Raw genomic sequence first — 22,708 nt, 5'->3', positions numbered from 1 at the left:
TGTTTGCCTGCTGAGGACCACACAAAAAAAAGACCCAAGTCCTTTGTGCTTTGGAAGTGAACCTAATAGGTGCTCTATCAGGTCTTTGGTGGGCATAATCCCCCTCTTAGGAGCTCTTACGAGACAGTGTAGAGGAGGTGATTTTGTGTAACCCATACTATAACCCTTCTGTGCAGACACCTTGTCTGAAGAACAGCAAACTACTGTGGGTAGCATCACTAAAAACAATTACTGATTTCCTGAAGGAGTGGCTCAGGACAAAAGGGAGCAGGGAACATTTGTGGGCTTGGTCTGCTGAGGGCAGTTTCACACCCTTTGAGACCCCAAGGAAACGAGCCAGAACTGAATCTCCCATTGCTTCAAGAGCTCAGGGTACACTTTGTCCCCAGACCACAATCTGCAATTTCAATTTGGGAAAATCTAAGGGAGGAAGTGTTGTTTGTACAACTTATCTGAACCTATTTCCCGACAATAACTATTGTTCACTCTAGCAATTTGACATAATATATTTTTTTTTTTGTGAAAAATAAATTTAATTTGCAGCCCATAACTATAGTGAGATATACTGTGGTTTTATTAGCAAGAAGTAGATGGGTTTTTTCATTGTTTCTGAAAGAAATCAACATGATTCTATTTGCAGAATGCATTAAAAACTCATCTTGAAGCCCTTGAGATGGTATTGCATTGGTTGATTTCAGTTCTTAACAACTTTAGCTGAGTTATAATACACTGCGTCTTCCATATGCTGAAGAAAAGTTAATATCCCTTTATTTGCTGTGAAAACTCCCCCCCACAATTCAGTCCTATCCAAAAATCTTGATGTGCCCTGCTTACACTTTGCTAACTCAGGTTGTAAGATTTGAAACCAGGAGAAACAGAGAATATTTTTTTTCATTTGTGACCTTTATAATGAATCTTCATTGTGTCTTTTGTTGAAATAATCCATCTGTGGATCTTCTGAGCAAGTTAAACAAGCTGATTTGTTAATTGAAGGAATGTGGTTTTGGTGTCTGACAATCTGAGAACTACAGCTGTACAGAAGGAAAAATCCAGAAAAATGAAAAAACAAAAACGTCAGCATATATGCTTGCAGCAGAGCTTATACTGTATCATGAATGTTTATTTTTGTCTTTCAGTTGCTACAGAAATTTTCCTCCATGAGTCCTGTGGACTATTTAAACTAAACTTCATCTCCCCTATTTTTGCCCATAGGTAGCTTCCAGCCCACCCCTTCTTTATTCATTGTATGTTTCCCTTATTACTGATTTTATCTGTATTTTTGAATCACAATTACAGTTCTGGAGAAAAAGCAGTGTGCTTTTTTAAGTATCACAATCCAGAACACTACCTTGAATCAATCTCTCTCTCTTGTACAAAAGCATCCACTCACATGTAAAAAATACCCAGAAACAGAGAATCCCCTAGGATCCTTAATAACTCCTGTTGCTTCTCATCCTCATCATTTCGGAAGATGCACCTGATATCAGCCCAAATTGTTTAACTTCCAGTGACTGGTTTTACCTTTGTCTCTTATCCAAGCCTAGGCACATATTGGTGAGTTCTGGTCTGCAGCTGGCATTCATAAGCACAATATAAGCTGTACAAGCCTTGAAGGAGATAGCACTGCACAAGAAAGTCAAATCTCCTAAACCTCCTAAATTGTCAGCAAAGACAATACCTGCTCCTCTAAATGCATGACAAAAGGAGGCAGAGGCATGATGAAAAGAAACAAGTTACAAGTTTCCTTTTCAAACACTGCTTTGGTAACGTGGTTTAGCATTAGCGCTGGGAAGAAGGGGACTGTTCTACCTAGCTCATCCCAGACAAGTCCTTCCCATCATACTCCTTAGTGGTTGTCCTGAGCCTTAAAGAAAGCTGGTTGTTCTCTCATGAATGCCGTTTCTTTCCTTGGAAGTTTTGTCACATGGGGCTTCCTGAAACAGCTTGTTTAGAAATGGTGTTTTTCACCGCGGGCTCAGGCTGGCTCAGGCTGCAGTTATTTCCTCTCCGTGATAGCAGCTGTCTATTTCCTGATTTACACGGCACTTACCACAATTCATGATTGAGGGGTGGGGAGAAGTGAGGTGTTATTATTAGCTATTGCCTTGAAAAGCTGCTGCTTTATGTCCTGACTGCTCCACAAATCCAGAGAAATGACTTCATTCCCAAGATGCAAAAAATGACATATTTTTTTAAGGCATGAGAGCAGACAGGCTTTCTTTCACTCATACATATAACAGCATAAATAAGAGCAAGGTTCTCAAGATTACTAAGAACAAAACAGATCATACCTCTAATTATGCAAATTTGAAACCTAACAAAGTATCCCTTATTCTTATCTGTAAACAACAGGACTTTTTTCCTCATGTAAAGCAATGAGATAATGAGTTTAACATTAACTTCTCTCCAGCAGTAGAGAGCTGCTGTACAGCAAACATGGATCTCAGCAAGACCCTTTAAGCAGTACTCTGAATTCCTTGTTTCCCCATCACTGCATGATTTGGAGCTGCCCTGATCCACCTCCCAGGGCAACCAGGACTTTGCCTTGGGTCCTTCTTAAGCACCAGCGCTCCAGATGTGACAGGAGCAGAGCACTCACCATGCCACTTAGGAGCTCTTGGATATGAATGATGATTAGATCTTGACTTTCACTGCAAGTAAATAAGCTAGAACATGGCTTAGCAGGAAAGATACAAGCTGTGCTCAGGTGGGCAACATACCAGGTGATACCAGGGAAGATGCTTCAGCAGGAATAGTGAGATCAACCTGTCCCACCTCACCTTCTCAGTGGAACCAAACCAAGCCCATGACTGTGTTACAATAGGACAACTGGTTTCAAGTCTCGCTCAGTCCAAGTTTTCCTCCTACATTCCTTTGTCTATGTTCATACATTTCTACTGGCACAAAAATTACTCAGCACAAAAATTACTTGCTGCTTAATATTGACTCTTGTCAAAAGCACTGCACCACGGGGAGAATCCTGACCAGCTGGCAGAACCAGCCTGAAGGAAGAACTTTGGACTTGCCTGTGCCAGTCATGGCTAGCCACACACTCCCGAGTGCCCACCTCTTTTATAGTCCTCAGTATTCACTTGAAAGAAGTTCAAAAAGAGACAGAACTTAAAGGCAGGGAAAATTACCTGAAGTTTCTTCTAACATGCCAACTGTCACATATCTTGCTTCCAACCTGTGACTGGTTTTGAAGACGAGCAATCTTTTGGAGGTTTGTTAGTCCTCTTGACTGTTAGACTGAGCAAAGCACACCGGCGCTGTTGCACTTGCTGGTAGAGGAAAAAAGTTACACTGGCGAACATAACTTATATGCCAGAAAGAGCAGACACCAAAGGAGCATGTTTGGACACTTTCTTCTCCTACGTCCTGGCCTTCATGCAAAGGGGGCCTCTGGCCTAAACCCATGCTTTGGCATGGGAATCTTGTCCCCGTTTTTTATCATTCAGTACGTGAAAAGTGATGTGGAAAAATTAGACAAGAGATAAAGATGCAGAGTATTCTTCCGTATAACATGCTTTTATATAAGCTAGCTCTCAGCTGAAAGTAATTACCTGATTAACCTCTATCCATGCACACTACTGTCTTTAGAAGCTGCTTCTTTACACTTCACAAGGCATGTCACAAGACAGCATATACTAAACATTCATTGCATTGCCACCCTGAATTAGACCTGCGCTATCTCCCTTTCTGTAGGCAAAGGAGACAAAGCCAAGATGAATGAGCAGGGAAGAGCAACCCTGAGAAGAGAATCTAGATTTCTGATGACAAACTCCAGTTCTGGGCTCTAAACAGTCGATAATGCTGTTGCTTACATGAATGTTTAAAATACTCATTCTGTGCACCTAGGAGAGATTTACCACGACAAGTTTGCACAAATATGAAATTGCTGCCAATGGTATCCAAACAGTATCTACTCTTAAAGTAGATGACTGACAGGCTGTTACCTACTATTTATGTGCGAGGTGAAGGCTTCTGCCAACAGTTAACTGCTGCAGTACATAAACAATCCTCAGCTGAGAGTTAGATACATTAGTTTTGTATTTTCTGTGAAGGTCATAACAAAGTGCCCTCTTAAAGGCTTTTACTTCGTACATAGCAACAGACTGCTTGCCATCAGAATAATAAAAAAAAATCCTTGAACTGTATTTTGTTTATAGTGCAATATGAATTCCTGGTTAATTGGGGGGGGGGGGGGGGGGGACGACGGGCAGGAAACCGGCCTTGGTAACAATCAAGATAGACAAGCCATCTGTCAGTGGGAATCTTTGTTGGTCACATTCAAGAAGCAGTAGGGATATCGGGCCTCTAAAGCCAAGGAGTGGATATTGTCCATGACACAGCCTAAAGCAGGCAGCAGTGCTCAAAAACGTTATACATCGATGGGCCACGCACTGAAGCTACTTAGCAGCTTAGAGAGGCAGGGACAAACTTAACGCGATAGAAAGTTCACACACAAGGAGGTCTGTTGAGAGTAAAAGGACCCTTCAGCCTTGCACTGTTCCTGGAATGGACTTGAGAAGCACAGATGACTAAATCCTTGTCACCTCTGGCTGCTGTGACGTTTCACAACACTGAAACAAAACGTGCAGGTCTTGGGGACCAAGTATGAATTTTATTGCATAAATAAATCCATCAGTGCAGTATAATTTAGTTCAATGCTTTTTCACACAAATGTCTACTTTTTGAAACACAAGTGAACCATGGTAGTAAAGGTATTAGAAACTAATCTTAAAAAAAACTTTTTGTGAGCAGTCCTTTGCATGTCAATGGCTGTGATCCAATGTACCAATATTCTGGTGCAGTCATCTGAGGTTGGTTAGAGATAGATGGTCAAAGATGAATGAGACTTGGCGCATCAACACTGCAGCAAGGTGCCTATGCAAACAGTGATCAGCTGATTAATGAAACAAGCTGCAGACACAACCAGGGAAATGCTTAGGCAGTCTAGCACGAGGCAGGAAATTTGCTGCTGTCTCTTTGGTCTTGACTTGCCCAAACATGCACAACCATAGCATTGCTAACCTCTCTGAAATGTCCCAGGGCAAGACCCACTCAGGGGTGCTCCCTGTATGCTTTGTCACATCTGCCAACCTTGTGAGGATGTCTCAGCTATCCCAGGGCATTTCAAACGGCATTAGTTGTCTGTGTTCAGGTAACTGACTCATGCCCTTCACATCTGCCAATACTGCAGCATGACATTTGTCATTAAAAAAATCTGGACTGGACTCACACATGCTATAGTGTTTGCAGTGCTAGGAAATCCAATGGGAATTTTTAGATGGTTGCATATAGAAAGAATATAACTTAATTACAATAATATATTTTCTAAATAATTGCTTCCAACAGGTGAGAACATGGCTTTCAAAATATATACATGTATGTGTGCGTATATATATAAGAAAAATACACTGAATTGGCTTACACAAACTTTTGTTATCTGGCAACATAGCTGTGCCTCAGGGAAAGATTTTTAACGTCATCCCATCATCAGTACAAAGAGCAGGACCTTCCTTCCTCCAGCCTCCTGACCCTGGTCCCAAATACCCTCCCCATGGCAGCCAGCTCCCTCATGCACGTGCTGGTGGGCTCACTGACTGCAGCCTCACAATGCCTGCCTGCTCTTCCCCAGCAGGACTTCTGGACTCATTTGGGTCTTCTTTCCCCAACTACCAAGCTTCCCTGTGCACTGTTGAGGAGCATATCTTGACATATGGATTGAAACTGGCCAAGAGGTTCAAAAAATACTCAAGGCTTGAAGAGGAAGGTGTAAGGGAGACATGATAGATTATATGATTGTGTTCATCTCTTGTCCATAGTAAAAGTAGGCTCGCATATACTTCTGTAGTGGTGGGAGACCACCACAGAGGCCCTAACTGACAGTAGCTTGTCTACGATGCGTGAATGAGTGTCAGAACATTGGCCTAGGCTGAAATTGCCCAGCTTCATCTGTAAGGCAGAGACTTACAGAGTCTAACAGAGATACAATACAAATATTCTGTTTTCATAGCATTTTGGTTGCACTTGTTGAAAATGTTGTATCTTCCTTAAAGGCAATTCTATCCATAGTCCATTTATGATCCCAATTATTTCCGGAGAATCAGTTCCAGTCACAAAACTGTAAACTCCAAAGCAGTATGAACTCTTACCTAAGTATCAGTTTCTTCTTAAGTGTAACATGGACCAAAGTTGAAGTCAGTTACAGTGCTTGTCTTGGGACAGCCAAAAGCCATGTACAAAATGTACAGCCCTCAGTTTCTAAAAGAATGGAGTCAGGCAACAAAAAGTGAACTTTTCCATGCAGCTTAAGTATGTCAATAACTTTCTTTGCCGTAGCTTGTAAACCTCTATGGCAAGTACTCACCAGCGCATACACTGTTTAGCTCATAACCTGTGACAAGACCACTTTGACACTGGTGCAGGATCCGTATTTGTTCTTGCAGATAATTAATCTCCTCTCCCTGTTTGGAACATTATAAACTATTCTGACACTTGTGCCTCATGTTGCCACCAAAGGAAAGGTTATATCGCCTTGCGTCCTTTAATAAGCAATTGTTTCCTCATATGCAAACCTAGTCCAAATACAATGCATAAATCTTTTATCAGGATATATGGTCTTAACTGGGGAAAAGGTATCTTCTACATGCAATGAATTACACATAAAGCCACTGTGAATCTCCTAAGCAAAAGATGGGGTTTTAGCAACCTCACGAATTTGTGTTACATGGCGCTGCCACAGCCAACTTCTCCTCTCCTCCAAGAACGTGGCTGTGTCCAAGCCTAGTGAAATGCCCACCTACTCAGTGCTAAATAGAAAGCTCTGTAGGAGCAGCACTGCCTGTTTGCTAATGCACAATATTGGTGTGCTCAGTCAACTTCAGAGTTTCTTTGCTCCTTTTTCACTGCAACACTGTGCGTCCAATTGTCTAGCCAATTCCCTCTGTAACAGTGGGCAGCTACATTTTTATGTTAATAGACAGCTTCACTGTGAGGTCTATTATAAGAAGCTAGTGAGGTTTTAACCACAGTAACAATTTAAAAAAAAAAAAAATCTGCTTTCAGTCAGTGCTTGACAAGGCAGCTGTCTAGGATGCAAAAAGATAATGGGACAGGAAATGAAAGGGAAAATTTTTAAATGCTTAATAGTGATCACAGAGATCTGTCAAGCAAGCTAAGGGAAACTGATGTACAGCACTGGGCCACTTGCTATCAACTTGCTTCAAAACTTAGTGGATCTAAAACTGAGAAAACCAAGTGAGGTTGAGACTTGAAAATATAATTTCAGATATTCCTTTATTCCAATACCATGGTGATAAGCAAAGTATTAAAGGATTACTGTATAAAGGTGGAGGAAGAGTCAAAATGTCTCTCCCTATCATTCTCTTACCTATGTGTCCAAAACACAGAAGGAATAACTGATTAAATGTGTAAGTTAAAAACAAAGCTATACAGACAATGCTAGCTGAGACTTTGTGAAACACAGGGGAAATAACAAACCAATTTCTAACATAGAATCTAAATCAACTCCTGCTAAAGTCCCTGGGAACCTTTTTAAGGGGCCCTGAAGATTAAACTTTTAGAATTGAGGATCTGCTAAGTAACTGCAGATAGCAGTAAACTCACTCATCCAGGCAAGAAGGAAACACATGCGTGGTCCAGCATTTCCCAATCTGCAGGGAAGAGAACCTTGCAGTCAAACAGCTTGTTTACTGTGTGACTGGTCTCATCAATCCTGCATCTGATTATGAGGCATGCGGACAGGTCTTTACAGAAATTGGGGGAGAGAAGAGAGACTGCAGAACATGCTAGCCTAAAGAACAGCACAATGAAGGAATGTATTGAAATATTTTTACATTAAAGCGCTGGGAATATGAAATCCAGAGCACTATTGTAGCCTCCACTGGAACGCCTGCAGGGGGTTAGCGGAGGCAGAATGAATTAGTTGCAAGGTGCTGCTGTACAGAAGAAAGTTTAAATTTAGGATCAAGGGAATTTTTTATTTTTTGTTGAACACCTTCCACCTTTATCAGGAGGAAGCGAAATTATAAGCAATGATAAATGAGATGGTTGTAGCACATACAAGCTGAGAAACAACTGGTGGATATGAAGAACAAACTACGAAGCCTGTTAGAACTATTAAAAAGGGAAGTAAAGCTATGTCCTAAGGAAATCAGGCAGCCATGGTAGAGAGGATGTTATGAGGCAAAGGTGCCTTGGAGAGAGCTAAAGGGGAATTAAGACACTCCTCTACAAAACTCTGTGGGAAGGAATAAAATCTGAGTGCCATGCATGCAGCTGCATACATCGTGTCTGCATGCTACACATCACTTGGGAAACAGGCAGAGATTTTCTTCCTAATGCTGGGGACAGAGGGGGAAGGAAAGCTACAGCTTCTCAGCCTGCTGGCTTGTTGGACGTAACACAATGTCAGACTAAACTTATCACCAGCCACGGGCTTGAGCTTACTTTTAAGACTTAATTGCTTCTCAGAAAAATAAGTGTCAAAGGCTTACACAGCTTTCGTTTGCAAATTTAATTAAAAGGATTAGCAAAGTTTTCTTTTCCTGTGTGGAAACTATTAAGAATAGGAACTTGCATAGAAGATCAGCTCATTTAATATAGCTACTTATTGCATTATACAGTCTTTGCTTAAGTAAAGTACTGCAAATAGAGCACAGTCTTTCACTTTATACAGAAATACTTTCACAGTGAGCCACAATGAAAGGAGATTAATTCGAAGTGTGCATGAAACATAACCAAGGAGAGTATAAACACCACAGATACCAACCAGCTGGGAAGAGGGTGGTCTCACTGGACACCATGCTGCTTGCAATGTGACAGTCTCATAGAATATTCTCCAAGAATATTCTTAGACTGCAGAGAAAAGTGCAGTGCCTTGGTGTTGTTAATTTAGCATTATGAAAACTTTATACTTTGAGATCAGTTTTGAAAAAAATCCAAGTTACAAGCCTCATCGCTCCCTGGTGATGCACTTTTTGGGTAAACTGACTTAAACCAAGACAAAAATGCTTTTTCAAGGCCTTCTCCTTAGGTATCTCCCCCACTCCCCTCTTGATTGCTCTCACTGAAGCACTTGTTTTTGCAACAATTGCGAGATGTTTCAGACACACAGGGGGGCTGACAAGCTGCCTAAGTTAGCACATCTAAGTAGAGATCTAAGAAATGATCTTTAGCCTTCTCACTGCAAAACAAATATTTGCCCTGTGTATCCCCATCTGCGGTTTTGCCCCCCACGGTGGATCAACTCGGCGAACCAGAGCACAGACTTTTCCCCTCTCCCTTCCTCCCCAGCAGTGGGAATCTCAGCTGACTAAACAACCCAGCCCTCTGAGGGCACAAGCCTGGTCCCTCTGCCCCGCTGGATCCCACAGGCTCACCATGCCGATGTCCAGGGAGGGACAGCGTTCTCCCCCCCCGGCTCTACCTCTCCTCCTACGAGTGACATGGTCCAGCCAGAGGACCAGGGCCCTGGGGGAGGTTGAGGGAGACGGTCCTGCACAGCCATGTAAAGGCAACCACCAGTCCACCACCCTGACAAACCTTCCAGCAAAAGGAGGTCCCGCATGTTAAGTTCAGTGCTGCTTGCCTCTAGTGATTAGCATCATGGCGCTGTGATTTTTTCTCTCTCTCTGAACGAGAAGAACTATAAATATGTGCTCATATAATACATAAGATATTCTGAAATGCTCTAAGATGATAGTCAATTTCTAATGCTTTATGCAGAGAGGAATATGCAAAGAGAAATATTTCAATATGTAGGCAGAAGGAAGAGCTCAGTACTTGACTGAAACTTTTATTTTGTGTTACATAAGGGTGAGATAATTATATCTAGTAATCTTCTTGGTATTCAGGACACTCTGAGTTTTAAGTCACCCTAGATATTTGGATTATTATAAGTAAAAAGCAACATTGATTTCTACTTCCTTATTGCAGATTGTGTATTTTAAATTTGCCATGTATTGTGTTTTCCGATCCCTTCTTTCCCAGGAATCACCCTTTTTCTGATAGCATGTTGTAAAGTTATAAAAACTGACTGCTTAAAAAAAAAAATAAAAGGAAGGAAAAAAGGTTAAAAATTCATGAAAATCAGACGTATCGGTCATGATTATGATTAGGTACAGCTATCAGTATTTAAAATAAAAATCACCTTATTTTATAATACCTGAAAAATACTTTTACTTACAAGCAAACACTTGGAAGGAGGGCAGTCAAAATGTTATTACAGATTCCTTGCAAGTTCAAAAGAACATGAATATTTGAAAACTGTGCCTCTTAGTGAAAATTATTTTACATACACATATTTAAAAGACTGGCTAACTTCTGTATTTCAGGGCTAAACTTTGTTCTCTGTTGACCCTGTGCAGGGCTGAGGATGGGTCAAGAATTCCTTCTCCTTCCTGAATGATGAAAACACCAGTCGCGTGCGACCCACCAAGTGGAGACGGGCATCAAACTGACCTCCCTGCCCTCCCTCACAGCGCAGTGAGCAAGTTAGGTGATAAATGGGATTCATGTGCTGGCTAGTAAGTACCAACTGATGAAAGGCTACTGTTCGATAAAAGCAGTGGTGCTTCCTGCTCCACACTTAGCTCGTCCTCCACTAGCTGTGGTTGCAACGACATGCATCCCATGACCAGACACTACCTCTGTCTCCCTGTGACTACTTTGGGCAAGATGCTCTTGATCACACATCTGAAGGAAAGATACTGTACGTAGACTGAGTGCTGGACATCCAGGGCAACAGCGCAAGGCCTCACTGCAGAATTAAGCCTCAAACTCTCTTAATCTTACATGCTACACCTGCTGGCTAGTAAGACTGTAGCCAAAATATCAATCAAACCAGTGCCTGCTCGCTCTTTAACAAATCCTGACACCATGCAGGAGGAAACCATCCCATTTCCTAATGCCATTATTCTTAGAACAGCTGATTACTCTTAGATTTCTGTATCTGGCTTTATCTTGTTCACCCTTTATTTCCCCTGAATAGTATTTTAGGCACTGTCATCCTTTTCTCTACAGCTCACTTACGACTTAAACCAGTTTTAGTCTCAAATACATCATTTCACAGTTAACAGCACGGCCTGCAAGGACTCACACCTTACAAAACAAGAAATTAAGAAAACATCCTTTGCTTTCTACTTGTCTGTATGGCTAGGCAAGGAGAAAAATCGATAATGTAATTAAGGGAGTCATTGAGCTTGTGCATTTCTAGCTGAGGAAGAAGAAACTGATCTACCATTTCAAGCCAGGGGAGGATGTTCCACACCAAATATGCTTAGTCATATACAATGACAAACGTAGCATCGTTAAAGTAAGCAGAGTTCTCTAATTTTGGCAAGAGTGTTTTTAGTACAGGACTCTACCAAGCTGGGCAATCCATGGCTTCCCCTGTACAGAACTACAAAACAAGAGCAGTCAATAGCACTGCACTGATACAGGTCAAAGACCCAAATAAGTGGTTTCAGAACTGATTCCCATGTTTACCTACCAGCTGGATTTTCAATCCTGAATTCATCCTCGTTCAGCTGTAAAACCCTTCTTTGGCTCTGACCATAGGCTTTTTTAAAATTCCTGATTCAGACCAGCAGACTGCAAATTTGTCCCCCAGAACCGACTTCAATTTATAAACGTTTGATCTGGATTTGATTGCCAGATTTTGCAGGGAGATGTAGGAAAGCTTTGAAAACAGATGGGAAAATTATGCTGAGATGGTAAATTTCAGCTTGCTATGGCCTTTGTGTTTAGGAACAATTAAAAGGTGATAAGAACCATCCACTCCATTCATATGCTCTAAAATCTGAAAGGGGAAAAAAGAGACAGGCAGCTCAGACTTACTTTTTAGATTGCTGTCCAAGACTTGCAGTACTGGTGCCAGTATTTTGGAGGACATTGCAGTGGCCACCAGGGGTGAGACCAGGTAAGGAGGCCCTCCAATAACCATTCTGAAGTGTGTACCAGATTCTGGAACAGAGTCCTGCTTCTCTCAGTGCAATGCAATCTACCAAACCTTTATTTCCCTATGAAACATGCATTTATATCAGAACTACAGAGAAGTTAAAATAATTGAATTAAATTCTCACTAAATTTTACATATAGTAGAAAAATCTGGATAATTTACTTTCCAGTAGATTTCAATAAATAAACATCACTTTCATTGCAGTGAACAGACTTATTGCAATACCTGACTCAGCTGACATTTCAGTGATCTTTAAATACATTTATACACGTTGTAAACCTATGTGGTAGGTAAATTCACGTCATTTCCATAAATACTTCTGGAAAACTTTGCAATACAAAGAAAAGTCCTCTTGAGAATTACTTCAGTGAAAGATGTTGTATGCCAGTAAGAAAGGTAATTGCTACTGGTAATGTATTTTACTTTGCGTATTCTATAATAACGTTCTTATATAACCAAATACAAAAAGGCAGTGACAGTGTATCCAGCCCTCTCTCTCTCCTTCTCTTCCATCAAAATGTTCTGCCAGTTTTTGCTCCTCACCTGTGGCACTGTGATTTCTAAAAGCAATACATTCAAGACAAGATACACAAAGGCATCAAAATTTTTACATTAAGAGAAGGGAAGAGAGAACAATGAAAAAGCTTAAGAAAGTGATAAATACCATCTTTAAAAAAAATGGATAAAAGCCATAAAGTGCAAAAGTCTTTCAAGGAGACTGTACCTTTATGTATAACACAAAGCTGTATTTTTCACATCAATATTAAAATTTAACTATGTCAATAACATGCTGGCACAGGCAGTAGGAGCCAACACTCTATGCAGGATTCTAAAAATATTAACATTTAGACAAAGAGATTTCCCTTCCTTTCTTGAAGGCAAACTCAAGACTCGCATAAATTCCCACTAGAACCAAGGACCACCTAAGTATGGGTCACTCTTCTTTAACCTTACAGCCATCAGTACACAGGATCAAACTTGCTGACTCAGCACACAGACAAAATTTTATTACTCTGGTTTAAAAATAGGGCACATCTCCAAGATCATGCCACTACCAAAACTGTACTTCAAATCGTCTTTAAGATGAGGCTTAGTGTGCTAGAAAGAGAGGAAGAAAGAGAGAGAGGGAAAGAGAGGGAAAGAAAGAGAGAAAGAAAGAGAGAAAGAAAAGAGAGAAAGAAAAGAGAGAAAGAAAAGAGGACAACACAAGAGCAGCTTCTCATCTTTCTGTTTCTTAGAAAGACTCCTGCTATGACAGACACAGAAGTCCCAACTTAACCACAGCAAAAGAAATTAAAAAAAACCTCCTACAAAATTAATGCTTTCCCCTGTTTTCCAGAAAGTCTTTGTTTCTTTATATCCCTCTTGCACTCTATGCTACCAAAGGCCAAGGAATGTCTGTCTGGTTGCCCGTCTAGACTACGCCTAATTTCATGCTCCGCAAACATACCCAAGTGAGCTCTGAACTTGTCACGTCCCAGAGTGATCGCCCTCACATGGTGCTTACTCTGCTAATGAGCGTGGCTGCTCCACGTCAGCAGAACAAGATCTCGATAAATCTGCACTGTACAATGTGTTTCATTACAAATGTATCCTAAAACCAGCAGTAAACACATCTAATAATAGTATGCATCTCCTTATAGTGCGTTCTCAAATGGTCATAACTTTTTATGTATCTGCTAGGAATTATAATAATCAGCAGTGAATAAAACAGTAGCTTTAATCATTAGCCTGCATATCTAGAAGAAACCTTATCAGGATAGCAAGATAACCTCCGCTATTGAACTGAGCAAGGCTAAAATCAAAAGTTATTTCCAACATGATCACAGACATGAAGAGAAAAGCCTGCTGTAATTGCTTTGTACTTGGTAGTATGAGCAGGCCAGTAATACTGTGTCCACTTCTGCATTCTTAATTGTATTTCTTCAATTTTTTCAGACAGCATCCAGGTGTTTTTTTCTTGTCAGAGCATAGTCTGAATGCTCCTTTGAAGGCAAAGACAGTCTCACTAAAAGCACATTTACCACATATGGGAATTTAGTAATGGTTCATTTATTCTCTTTGAAGACTATGGTCAGAGGTCCTTAGATCCAATGCACTGCATCTGTGTGCATTAATAATGGAGTATTATACTCATTGTGCTTCACAATGTGTGGCATAGATAAACACACATGTGTAACCACACCTTGAAAGACTAATTTTCTTCTTCAGCTCTTCCAGTTTAGATAAATATACTACACATTCTGGAAGGAGATGCTCATATTGATTGCTGCTATTTGAGTAGCAGACAAACTATTTGTTTAAATGATGTTTTGTCATCTGAAGAACCTGGAAAAAAGTCTTTGGTGAAGGTTAGCAATTGTTTATCACAGGTAAAAAAATTACACCCTTTTCTGCACAAAGTTCTCTATATGGGAAAGGCTAATTCAATCAGCTGCATGACATTATTTCATATTCATCTGACATGCATTATCTTGCAAAAAAATCCCTCATTTACTGAAAAAAATAGAAAGGTTCAGCTGTTTCAAAGATTACAAAACCTCATTTTATTCTTTTCTTTATAGCAAAATCAAGACGTTATTTTATTTCACTTCTTTCCACTTAATAAAATATTTTTTTTTAAATACAACAAACTATTTGCCAAGGTTTAAGTGTGTCAACATCATTGTCCATTTTCATAGTAAGATATTTCACCTGGTTATGTTTATAAACAATTTGGATATCGCATTCCCATTTGAAATTGGAACTTGATAACTGCAAATAAAAAAAATTAAAAAACATTTCTATTTTTCCCAGCTTTACTCTGCATTTGACAGAGCGCTGAGGATGCCAGTTGCATAGTTTGAATTGTGTCTTTCACCTCATCTTATGATACTCCTATATTATTTAGAGTAAGTCTTTCTTCAGACTGTGCCAGAGAGGGCCAAGACCAGGAGAAAAGCTGAAGCTGAAAAGGAAGCAGGTGTGCACGAGAATGAAGAGGGAAAACAAAACACAGTCAATCCATGTTTTGTGCTGCTGCTTTGAAAACTACTAGTTGCACCACCATCACTCTCATCACTAGAAACGAAACTCTCCTACCCAGCCACATAACACACACTTTCTTAAATTCACTGTGCATGTAAAATTTAGGGCGTGCTCTACAAAACCAGTGCATTTTAAATGCATTAATACTAGAACCAAAAAAAAAAAAAAAAAAAAAGAAGTCTCTTTATAGTATTCATTCTTAACAATTACAGAGCAGTATAGCATAGTCAAGACTCAGCTACCTTTTCCCAACACAGAGGAGTATTTCTTTAGAGACTGAAGTACAATAAAGTTAAAAGACATTATTTTATTTATAAAAGATTTACCTAATAATTTACCAACATAATTTTTCATGTTTTCTGAACATATTAGAAACTAAATCCAATGCCAGTAGACATTTTGCAATTAAGGAAAAGGGTAGAACACACTTCAGGGAAGGAATATGGAGTGAGAAAATGACATACAATCAGGAAGCAGATGTGGGGCGTCATATCACAATGCAGAATCTCATCTCTCAAAAGGAGAAAAGTCAACTTAATGCACCTAGAACTACTCCGTGATATAATCTCTTGGTCTCCAGACCTATATTTTGCATCTCCAATATTTTCCATCTTTAAGCATGACTTAAGGATTAAAAACTGTCTTTTCTTTCATCTTCAGGTTCACACGTACTTTTCCATTTTTGTAGTTCCTGAGAATCATTTATCTTCCATACTTCAGCAAAGGACTTCAGCTTTTTTCTGCGGGGGCAGGGGAAGGAAAAAAAAAAAAACAAAACTAATCAAAATACAGACACATTTTTAAATTAAGCACATCAAACCTTGGAAGCCCTACAGTCATGTGCAAAATTTTATACACAGTCAAAAATAGCTGTTTGCATATCTTAAAAAGTTATGTCATCTTTAAACAATCAGTTAATATTTTCCAATATATGTATTCCAGCTCTAGGACAGTCAACAATTTAATTTTATAACTAACTAACAGTACCAGAAGCATTGACAAGATGTAATAAAACACTGAGCAAGAGTAAACCATTAAAGGAAATAAACAGTATTGTAGTTTGCACAGTTTAATTTTCAGCATTCAGTTCCTACAAATTTGCACTGGTAGAATCATAAAGAGATAACACATTTTCAAAATAAATGAGTACACACATCCTTCCTATTTTCTTTTTAATATTTTTTGATTTAAGAAGGACTCATAAGAGCTGTGACAAATAACAACAAGACATTTAAAATGGGTTAACACACATTCCTGATGACAAAGATGTCAAGACTGGATGGAATTACCCAGTGGATTTTCTTAAATAATATGAAAGTGATTTAAAAAAATAAGACAAGGCAGCTGGCCTGTGGGTATTGTGACAGCACAAGTATACTGCTATGAACAGGTCTGAGTTTGATTCTCAAGATCATGATAATTTTTATTTTCTACCACAGATATACCATACCCATTTTAAAATTTGTTCATGTCTCTCTTGGGGAGAAGGTATGGAAGAATACTTTGACATTTAGATCACATCATGGCACTAAGTGAAAATAAACAGGAATATACAAAAGAAAATATTTCTATAATGACCTACATAGGAGAACTGGAAAAATTAAGAATTACATAATACAATAATTTATGCACTGTGAAATCATCAGACATTTGATTTTTTTTTTTTTTTTTTTTTTAATTTTTCACTGACTTGAGCTCCAGGTTTATACAGATGCATGAAGTTCCCTCCAAAGTGTATGCAAGAGGTCTACAATGAAGGAATAATATGGTGCAGGTCAAAGCCAACGAATTAGCAACTGCTGTGTGGTGGACATCCCTTGTCCCTGACTCCCTACATAGCACTGTCTCTCATTAAAGGGGGAGGCAAAAGTGTCAAACTTCAGATGGGGCAGGCTGGTCTGGCACGCAGGGCTGCAGTCTCAAGGTTACCTTTACTCTACCAACTGCTGCCAAAATCAAGGGCTTCCTCCTCATCTCACTCCCACCATTTCCTTCTTCAGGTAGTAATGCCTGTTCACTTGTAACCTCAGGAAACGGAACTTCTGTGGTTATCAACGGGAGAAAGAATGACTTTTCAGCTGGATCAGATCCCTGACCTGGCCTGTTTTATGGTCATGCAAAAACCAGCCCTGGCACCATGGAGAACAGGTCAGGGAGCACTCCCTCCAGCAGCTTGGGGGAGCCTGCTCCAGCTGGTCTCTCCCAGGTACGTGCCCTCATGTAGCTCAGATGGCAGAAGTCTGCAGTGAAGTGTGCCATTGTGGGGCTTCCAGCCTTAGTGTTAAGTCAGGATAAAGGACTTACCATAGCTTTAGATTAAGTATTTCTTCTTCATCACTTTAGGAATGCAAGCAAATTACATACTGAAAGCTAAAATGCAGATGGTAGCTTACATATTCAAAAGCTGATACATGGGACACAATTAACTCCCATAATTAAGATTGCCCAGTCAGCCCTCACTCTACCCCTGTATGGGCACTGTAAATCAGTCTTCTAACGACATCATCGCATACTATTTTTACTGCTCATGGGTTTTGTATGCAATTAACTCTCTTTTTAGCAATGGAGACATGCTAGAACTCTATTTGTGCCCTGTCCAAGTAATATGCTAGTGTGATTTTCATAGAACAAAGGAAGATAAACCAAAGGGACATATTATACTATTTCGCATCTCAATTTTATTACATAGTAACTCTGCCCTTCCAGCTCATACTCTCACCTTTCTGAACAACAATTTTTTCTTGATCTTGGAACCCTACCTATCCTATAACAACAGAGTGAAGAAATTGCTAGCAATTTGCTGTTTTACTTTTCTCAATTATGGACTATTATTTCCAATTAACAAACTACCACATAGTTTTTCCTATAAACTGTCATGTATCTTCAATAGAATGTTTTTATTTTGCTTTCTTAAAAGGGGATAAAAACTGGTGTTAAGTGCTGAGCATTGTTAAGTTACAAAAGAACTGTTTGCACCTACAAATAATTAGTCCTTAAAATTTTCTCATATGAAATTATTCTGTCAGGATTAGTTATGGCCATCAGGCACCAAAGATCTTGATTTATTATATTCCTAAAGGGCTATTTGAATTTTGCTGAGAGGACTGCCACTGAAAATAACAACAACAAAAAATTCAGTGGAAATGAATATGAATACGAGCATATATTTATATCTAAACTATGTACATAATGTTACAGGTTTTATAAAGGTGATGCTATTTGATACACATGGGAATTTTCATAACTAGTTTCATATATAAGGTACATATGCTCCTAAATTAAAATTGGTTATCAGAAAAATACTAAAAACCCCAAACTTTCAGTAAAATTTTGTGTGTTTGGGGGGGAAATCAAAATACATTATAAATATTTAAGTTAAACCAAAAGAATATCCACATTTCCTTTTACACTACAATATGCAAATACAATTTCAAGTTCCAAAGTGAATAATATACTTTCTAAATTCAATCTATTAATATTTTCACTATCACTGGTGAGAACAGAAGTAGATATTAGAAGACAGTTATATTTTAAGTTCTTCTTCCTGAAAATAGTGAAAATACATACCTGAAAGAATAAAGTTGCTGGTATTTGCCATGAGAAGATAAAAAATAGTTTATTCCTAATGTTAGCTCAACGTGCATTTAGTTTTTTCCAATCTTGTTTCAGAGGGCAGCAATTAACTTCTGACGTAATAGCTAACACTAAAATCTAAAGCTTTGATTGAAATGGATAGCACAATTTCCTAAATATTTTTTCAAAGTTTTGTTTCACTATCTCTTCCCTGAAGGGTAGGAGGATATCTGAAGTAGCTCTTACTGTTCTTTTTAATGCACATTGTGTGAAATGCTCTTTGAACCATAGCTGAAGTTTCGGGGGGGTGGTGGTGGTGGGGTGGGGGTGGGGGTGGGGGGGGGTGGTGGAAATCACAATTATTCTGACCTTTTCGTATTCACTATGCTCTCCAACTCCTTTGATTTGTGAGCTGCCTTCTTTAAGATTTCTTCAGGAATATCTGCCAGTTTGGCAACATTTAGCCCATAACTCCTTGCAGAGACTCCTTTAGTTATTTGATAAAGAAAAGTGATAAATTCAGGATTCTCTTCATCTTCAGATCCTAAAAAAATAAAACCCAAATCAAAAACTCCTCTATTATCTTAATAAAATGTAGTAGACCAAAGACTGAAATGGCAAAGACTGTGGTCTCATTATCATTCATGCTTCCTGTATGATTTATTCCATTGAAGGAAAATGAAAGAAAAACATTTCCTCAAGACCACACATTTTACGTACCCATTGTGAGACTGAAAAAACTCTTTAACATTAAGCAGACTTGTGTGTGTGTGTGTAAAACTTAGAATCTTTGTATGTCAAATTGATTAGTTATGGTGTAACTGGGATATTTCATCTCATGTCAGTAAGAAATGACAGAATAACTGAAGTGTCAGTAATCCCACAGTCAAGAAATCCATAACTACAGCACAACAAAAAGTTTGGTGCCTCCCAGGAGGCTAGGAGCTATAGAAAATACTTAGGAAAAACCAAAGGTTAGGATGGTGGATCTTCTGCTAGGGATTCTTTCTGTTCCATGACAATAAGATGGAAACGTAAGAGCCATCATTATAAATATGTCTAAATGACTCCTTCCTCTTTAGACATTCTTGTTGCATCTCTGCACAATCCAGGCCTTGTGTAAAGAGCAGAAAAACTATGGTGTCATTCACTGCCATTCATTCTTCTGTCTTAAAAATGCAGGTTTTTGGAAACAACAGATCAAATGCTGATGACTCAAGCTGATCAGAGTGATCCAAGCCAAAGATCAGAAAAAAACATGCCATAAAATAAAACAATTAAGATGTTAAGACAACAGGAGCTAAAGATACAGGCAGAGTAAGAAACGCAGATGTGTTGTTGCTCACAGGCTGTGGTACTACACCTATTGTGTTTTCTGTAGCAAACAGTTTAGACTACATATGGCCTGAAGGTTCAGGTCAACTAATGTTGAAAGTAGAAATGCTAAAGCAGCACAGTGAAACAAAAAGTACTGGATTTCAGGGACACAATAGTTACAGAATAGTAAGTATTGAATGTTGATAACATCTCAATTATCTGACAGAAGAGATCAACAGTTCAATTAATGAACTCTGTGAGAAAAGGACAGGCTGATGTTCAGGAGAGTGGTGCTCTTAACTGGGAACATCAGTGTGGCTAGGTCGTGCTCACCTAAACACAACATTACTTTGAACTACTTGTGCTCAAAGTTAACACGTATTTCAGGGATCCCTGCTTCTCATATTAAACAGAATACAAAAGCTGAAGTCTCCCTCCAGCCAAGCCCTAAATTTTTAAACTAACTCTGCGAAAATCATTTTGAAAGTGATAGATTATATATTTAAACACATTATTTAGTGGCAAATACTAAAGCGCCCTGTCCTGATTAGTTTACAATGTAAGCAGATAATACACTTTTAAGAATGAATTAGGGGGAATGTTAGTGCCAAATACCACGTCAGTTCTTAAAAAACATATCCCTCCTCCCTAATCCTTTGTATTTGGCTACTGTGAGAAGCTGGATACTGGGCTGGGTGAATCTTTTATCTGACCTAGCTCAGTCATCCTTATATTAAATGTGAAAGAGAAATGGTTGTTCAGTTTTCAAGCCCCCCAAAATGTGTGTATAGGCTGATACTCTAGTGAGTTTGGATGTATCACTTCCATGGTGAGGTTTAAATTACTGTAACAATTTTACAATTTCTGCCTAATCTCAGATGGATTTATACTGTACCTTTTTGTTCAGCACTTTCCTCCTCATTCACTAAGAAAGCCATGTGGTAATTACCAACTTTTTCTGCATACGCCTTCTCTAGCTCACAAACTGAGGGATAGTGAGTGACAAACAGTGTCAGTGACTCCACCTACAACAGCAAAATAGACATATAAGAAGGTCTGGCTTTAAATGCTTTTAAACACAGCAGCATAGCACTGGTATCCTTTATCCATACCCTTTTGCTCTGAGTTTAGACGTGTCACATTTCTACACCATGTCAAAGTCAGCCTACCATAGTACAGGCTGAACAAGCATTCACAAGCATGTCTCAGATTTGAACACTTACATCTCTAATAAAATGTTCAAGTGTAGCATAAGCAATAGCAATTCCATCATGTGTGCTAGTTCCTCTTCCCAATTCATCCAAAATTACTAGTGATCTTGAAGTTGCTTTTCTTATTATCTCAGCAGTATCTGTCAGTTCTTCCATAAAGGTACTTCGGCCTTTGTAAATGTTGTCTGCTGCACCCATTCTGCATTGGGATACAAAACAGATCAATTTATTAAGTTCAAATAAATGCCAGATAATGCTGAAAAAAAATCGTGATAATGAAACCACTTTGTTATAAATTTCTTGTTGCTGCTCCAAGCAGAGCAGGAAAACCCAGGCAGAACATTCACCTTCCAGAACAAGCTACTGCTTAGGAGAAAAAGCAACAACAGCACATGGTGCAGATGTGAGGGTACTCTAAAGGATTGAAAAGTCCAGAGGGAACTTCTCATGTGCCATTAAATAAGGGCTTGCATGCATTCCCCAAGAGAAGAGGGTATACAGACCCTATGGGCATCTGGGGGAAGTTAGATTGTAGAGACAGCAGAGAATTTTTCTGGGCCATCAGTAATCTAGTCCCAAGGTAAATCCATAGACAGAAATCTCAGCATCCCATGTCAGCTACAGGAATCAGGGGAAAAAGAGGAGGTAGACAAGGGGGTTTTCTCTTCTTCTGCAGCTTTCCTTACCTATTCAATTAATATGCTTTCTACCTGGAAGAAAGAACATTTCCTTTTTCCATATATGCTTTTCAATTACATTAGTCACATTACGATATCACTTCTGAGCTAGGTTATCAGTAGCAAACCACTGAGTAGGGCTGTAAAATGGATTTGTTCACTCTCATCAGCCAGTCATATAGTTACAAACAAGCCACATTGATTTAAGTAGAACTGACTCATGGACTTAGCATATTACATTTTGAAATATAACAGCTGGCCACAACAGTATTTAAAGCCAATCAAAACCTTTAAAGAGAATCCCAATATAGCTTTTTTTCCTCTCAGTCTTTTGCTGCATTTCTCTCTAATATAATTGCTTCTGTTGCCTACAGAAGCACTAGAAAGATACTCATCATTTTATGATGATCTTATGGTTGTCAAGAGTAATTGACTACCAATACCAAAAACTAGCAGGTTGGACCCAGTACAACTATGATTTCTATATATTCTCTGGTTCCTGCCCTGGAAATTTGGTATGGTGGCATGCATAAGTTCACAATACGCATATCTTTAATTATAAATGAACTAATTTTGGTTGGAGATGGGCATTATGATACAATGAGCAAACTGAGTGTTTTTATTTCATTTAGTATGTGCTTACATACACACACAGTAGGTATACTCCCACACACTCCAGAAGAGAGGTGTTTTTGCACATAAGCTAATTAAACTTTGCATTAATTTCACTGAATTTAATATATAATTCAGGATATTGAGGCATTGTGAAATTAACATTTCATTAAGCCACTTACTACTGTAATCCTTTTAAATACTGGGTTAAGAAGTATGAAAATATTACTCAGTTTCTCACAGTGCTCCCAACACCCCCCAGCCCCTTTTCTAAGTTTGGTTCAGCCATCACATACTACTGTAAA

At 39.0% G+C, this 22,708-nt stretch overlaps 1 protein-coding gene across 2 annotated transcripts in view; it reads right to left on the bottom strand.

Moving 5' to 3' along the window:
- Window positions 1-11,941: 11,941 nt before the first annotated feature.
- The window catches only part of MSH3 (mutS homolog 3), a 117,658-nt gene continuing 106,891 nt past the window's right edge, over window positions 11,942-22,708 (bottom strand). Inside the window, exons 20-23 of one of the 2 annotated variants that reach the window (XM_087761468.1) lie at window positions 21,127-21,313; window positions 20,799-20,928; window positions 18,956-19,130; window positions 11,942-15,753 (exon numbers count right to left, since the gene is read on the bottom strand). In XM_087761468.1, the coding sequence (XP_087617594.1) occupies window positions 15,645-15,753; window positions 18,956-19,130; window positions 20,799-20,928; window positions 21,127-21,313 (601 nt within the window). In that variant the 3' untranslated portion in view covers window positions 11,942-15,644. The remainder of the gene's footprint in view (window positions 15,754-18,955; window positions 19,131-20,798; window positions 20,929-21,126; window positions 21,314-22,708) is intronic. The other variant, XM_087761467.1, reaches the window with a different exon arrangement.

This window comes from Nipponia nippon, unplaced genomic scaffold (assembly GCF_047370975.1).
Source record: "Nipponia nippon isolate SJK-2023a ecotype South Korea unplaced genomic scaffold, ASM4737097v1 scaffold_24, whole genome shotgun sequence".
Lineage (NCBI taxonomy): Eukaryota > Metazoa > Chordata > Aves > Pelecaniformes > Threskiornithidae > Nipponia > Nipponia nippon.
The sequence above is the reverse complement of the archived record's forward strand: the minus strand, read 5'-3'. Positions and strand labels throughout refer to the sequence as shown.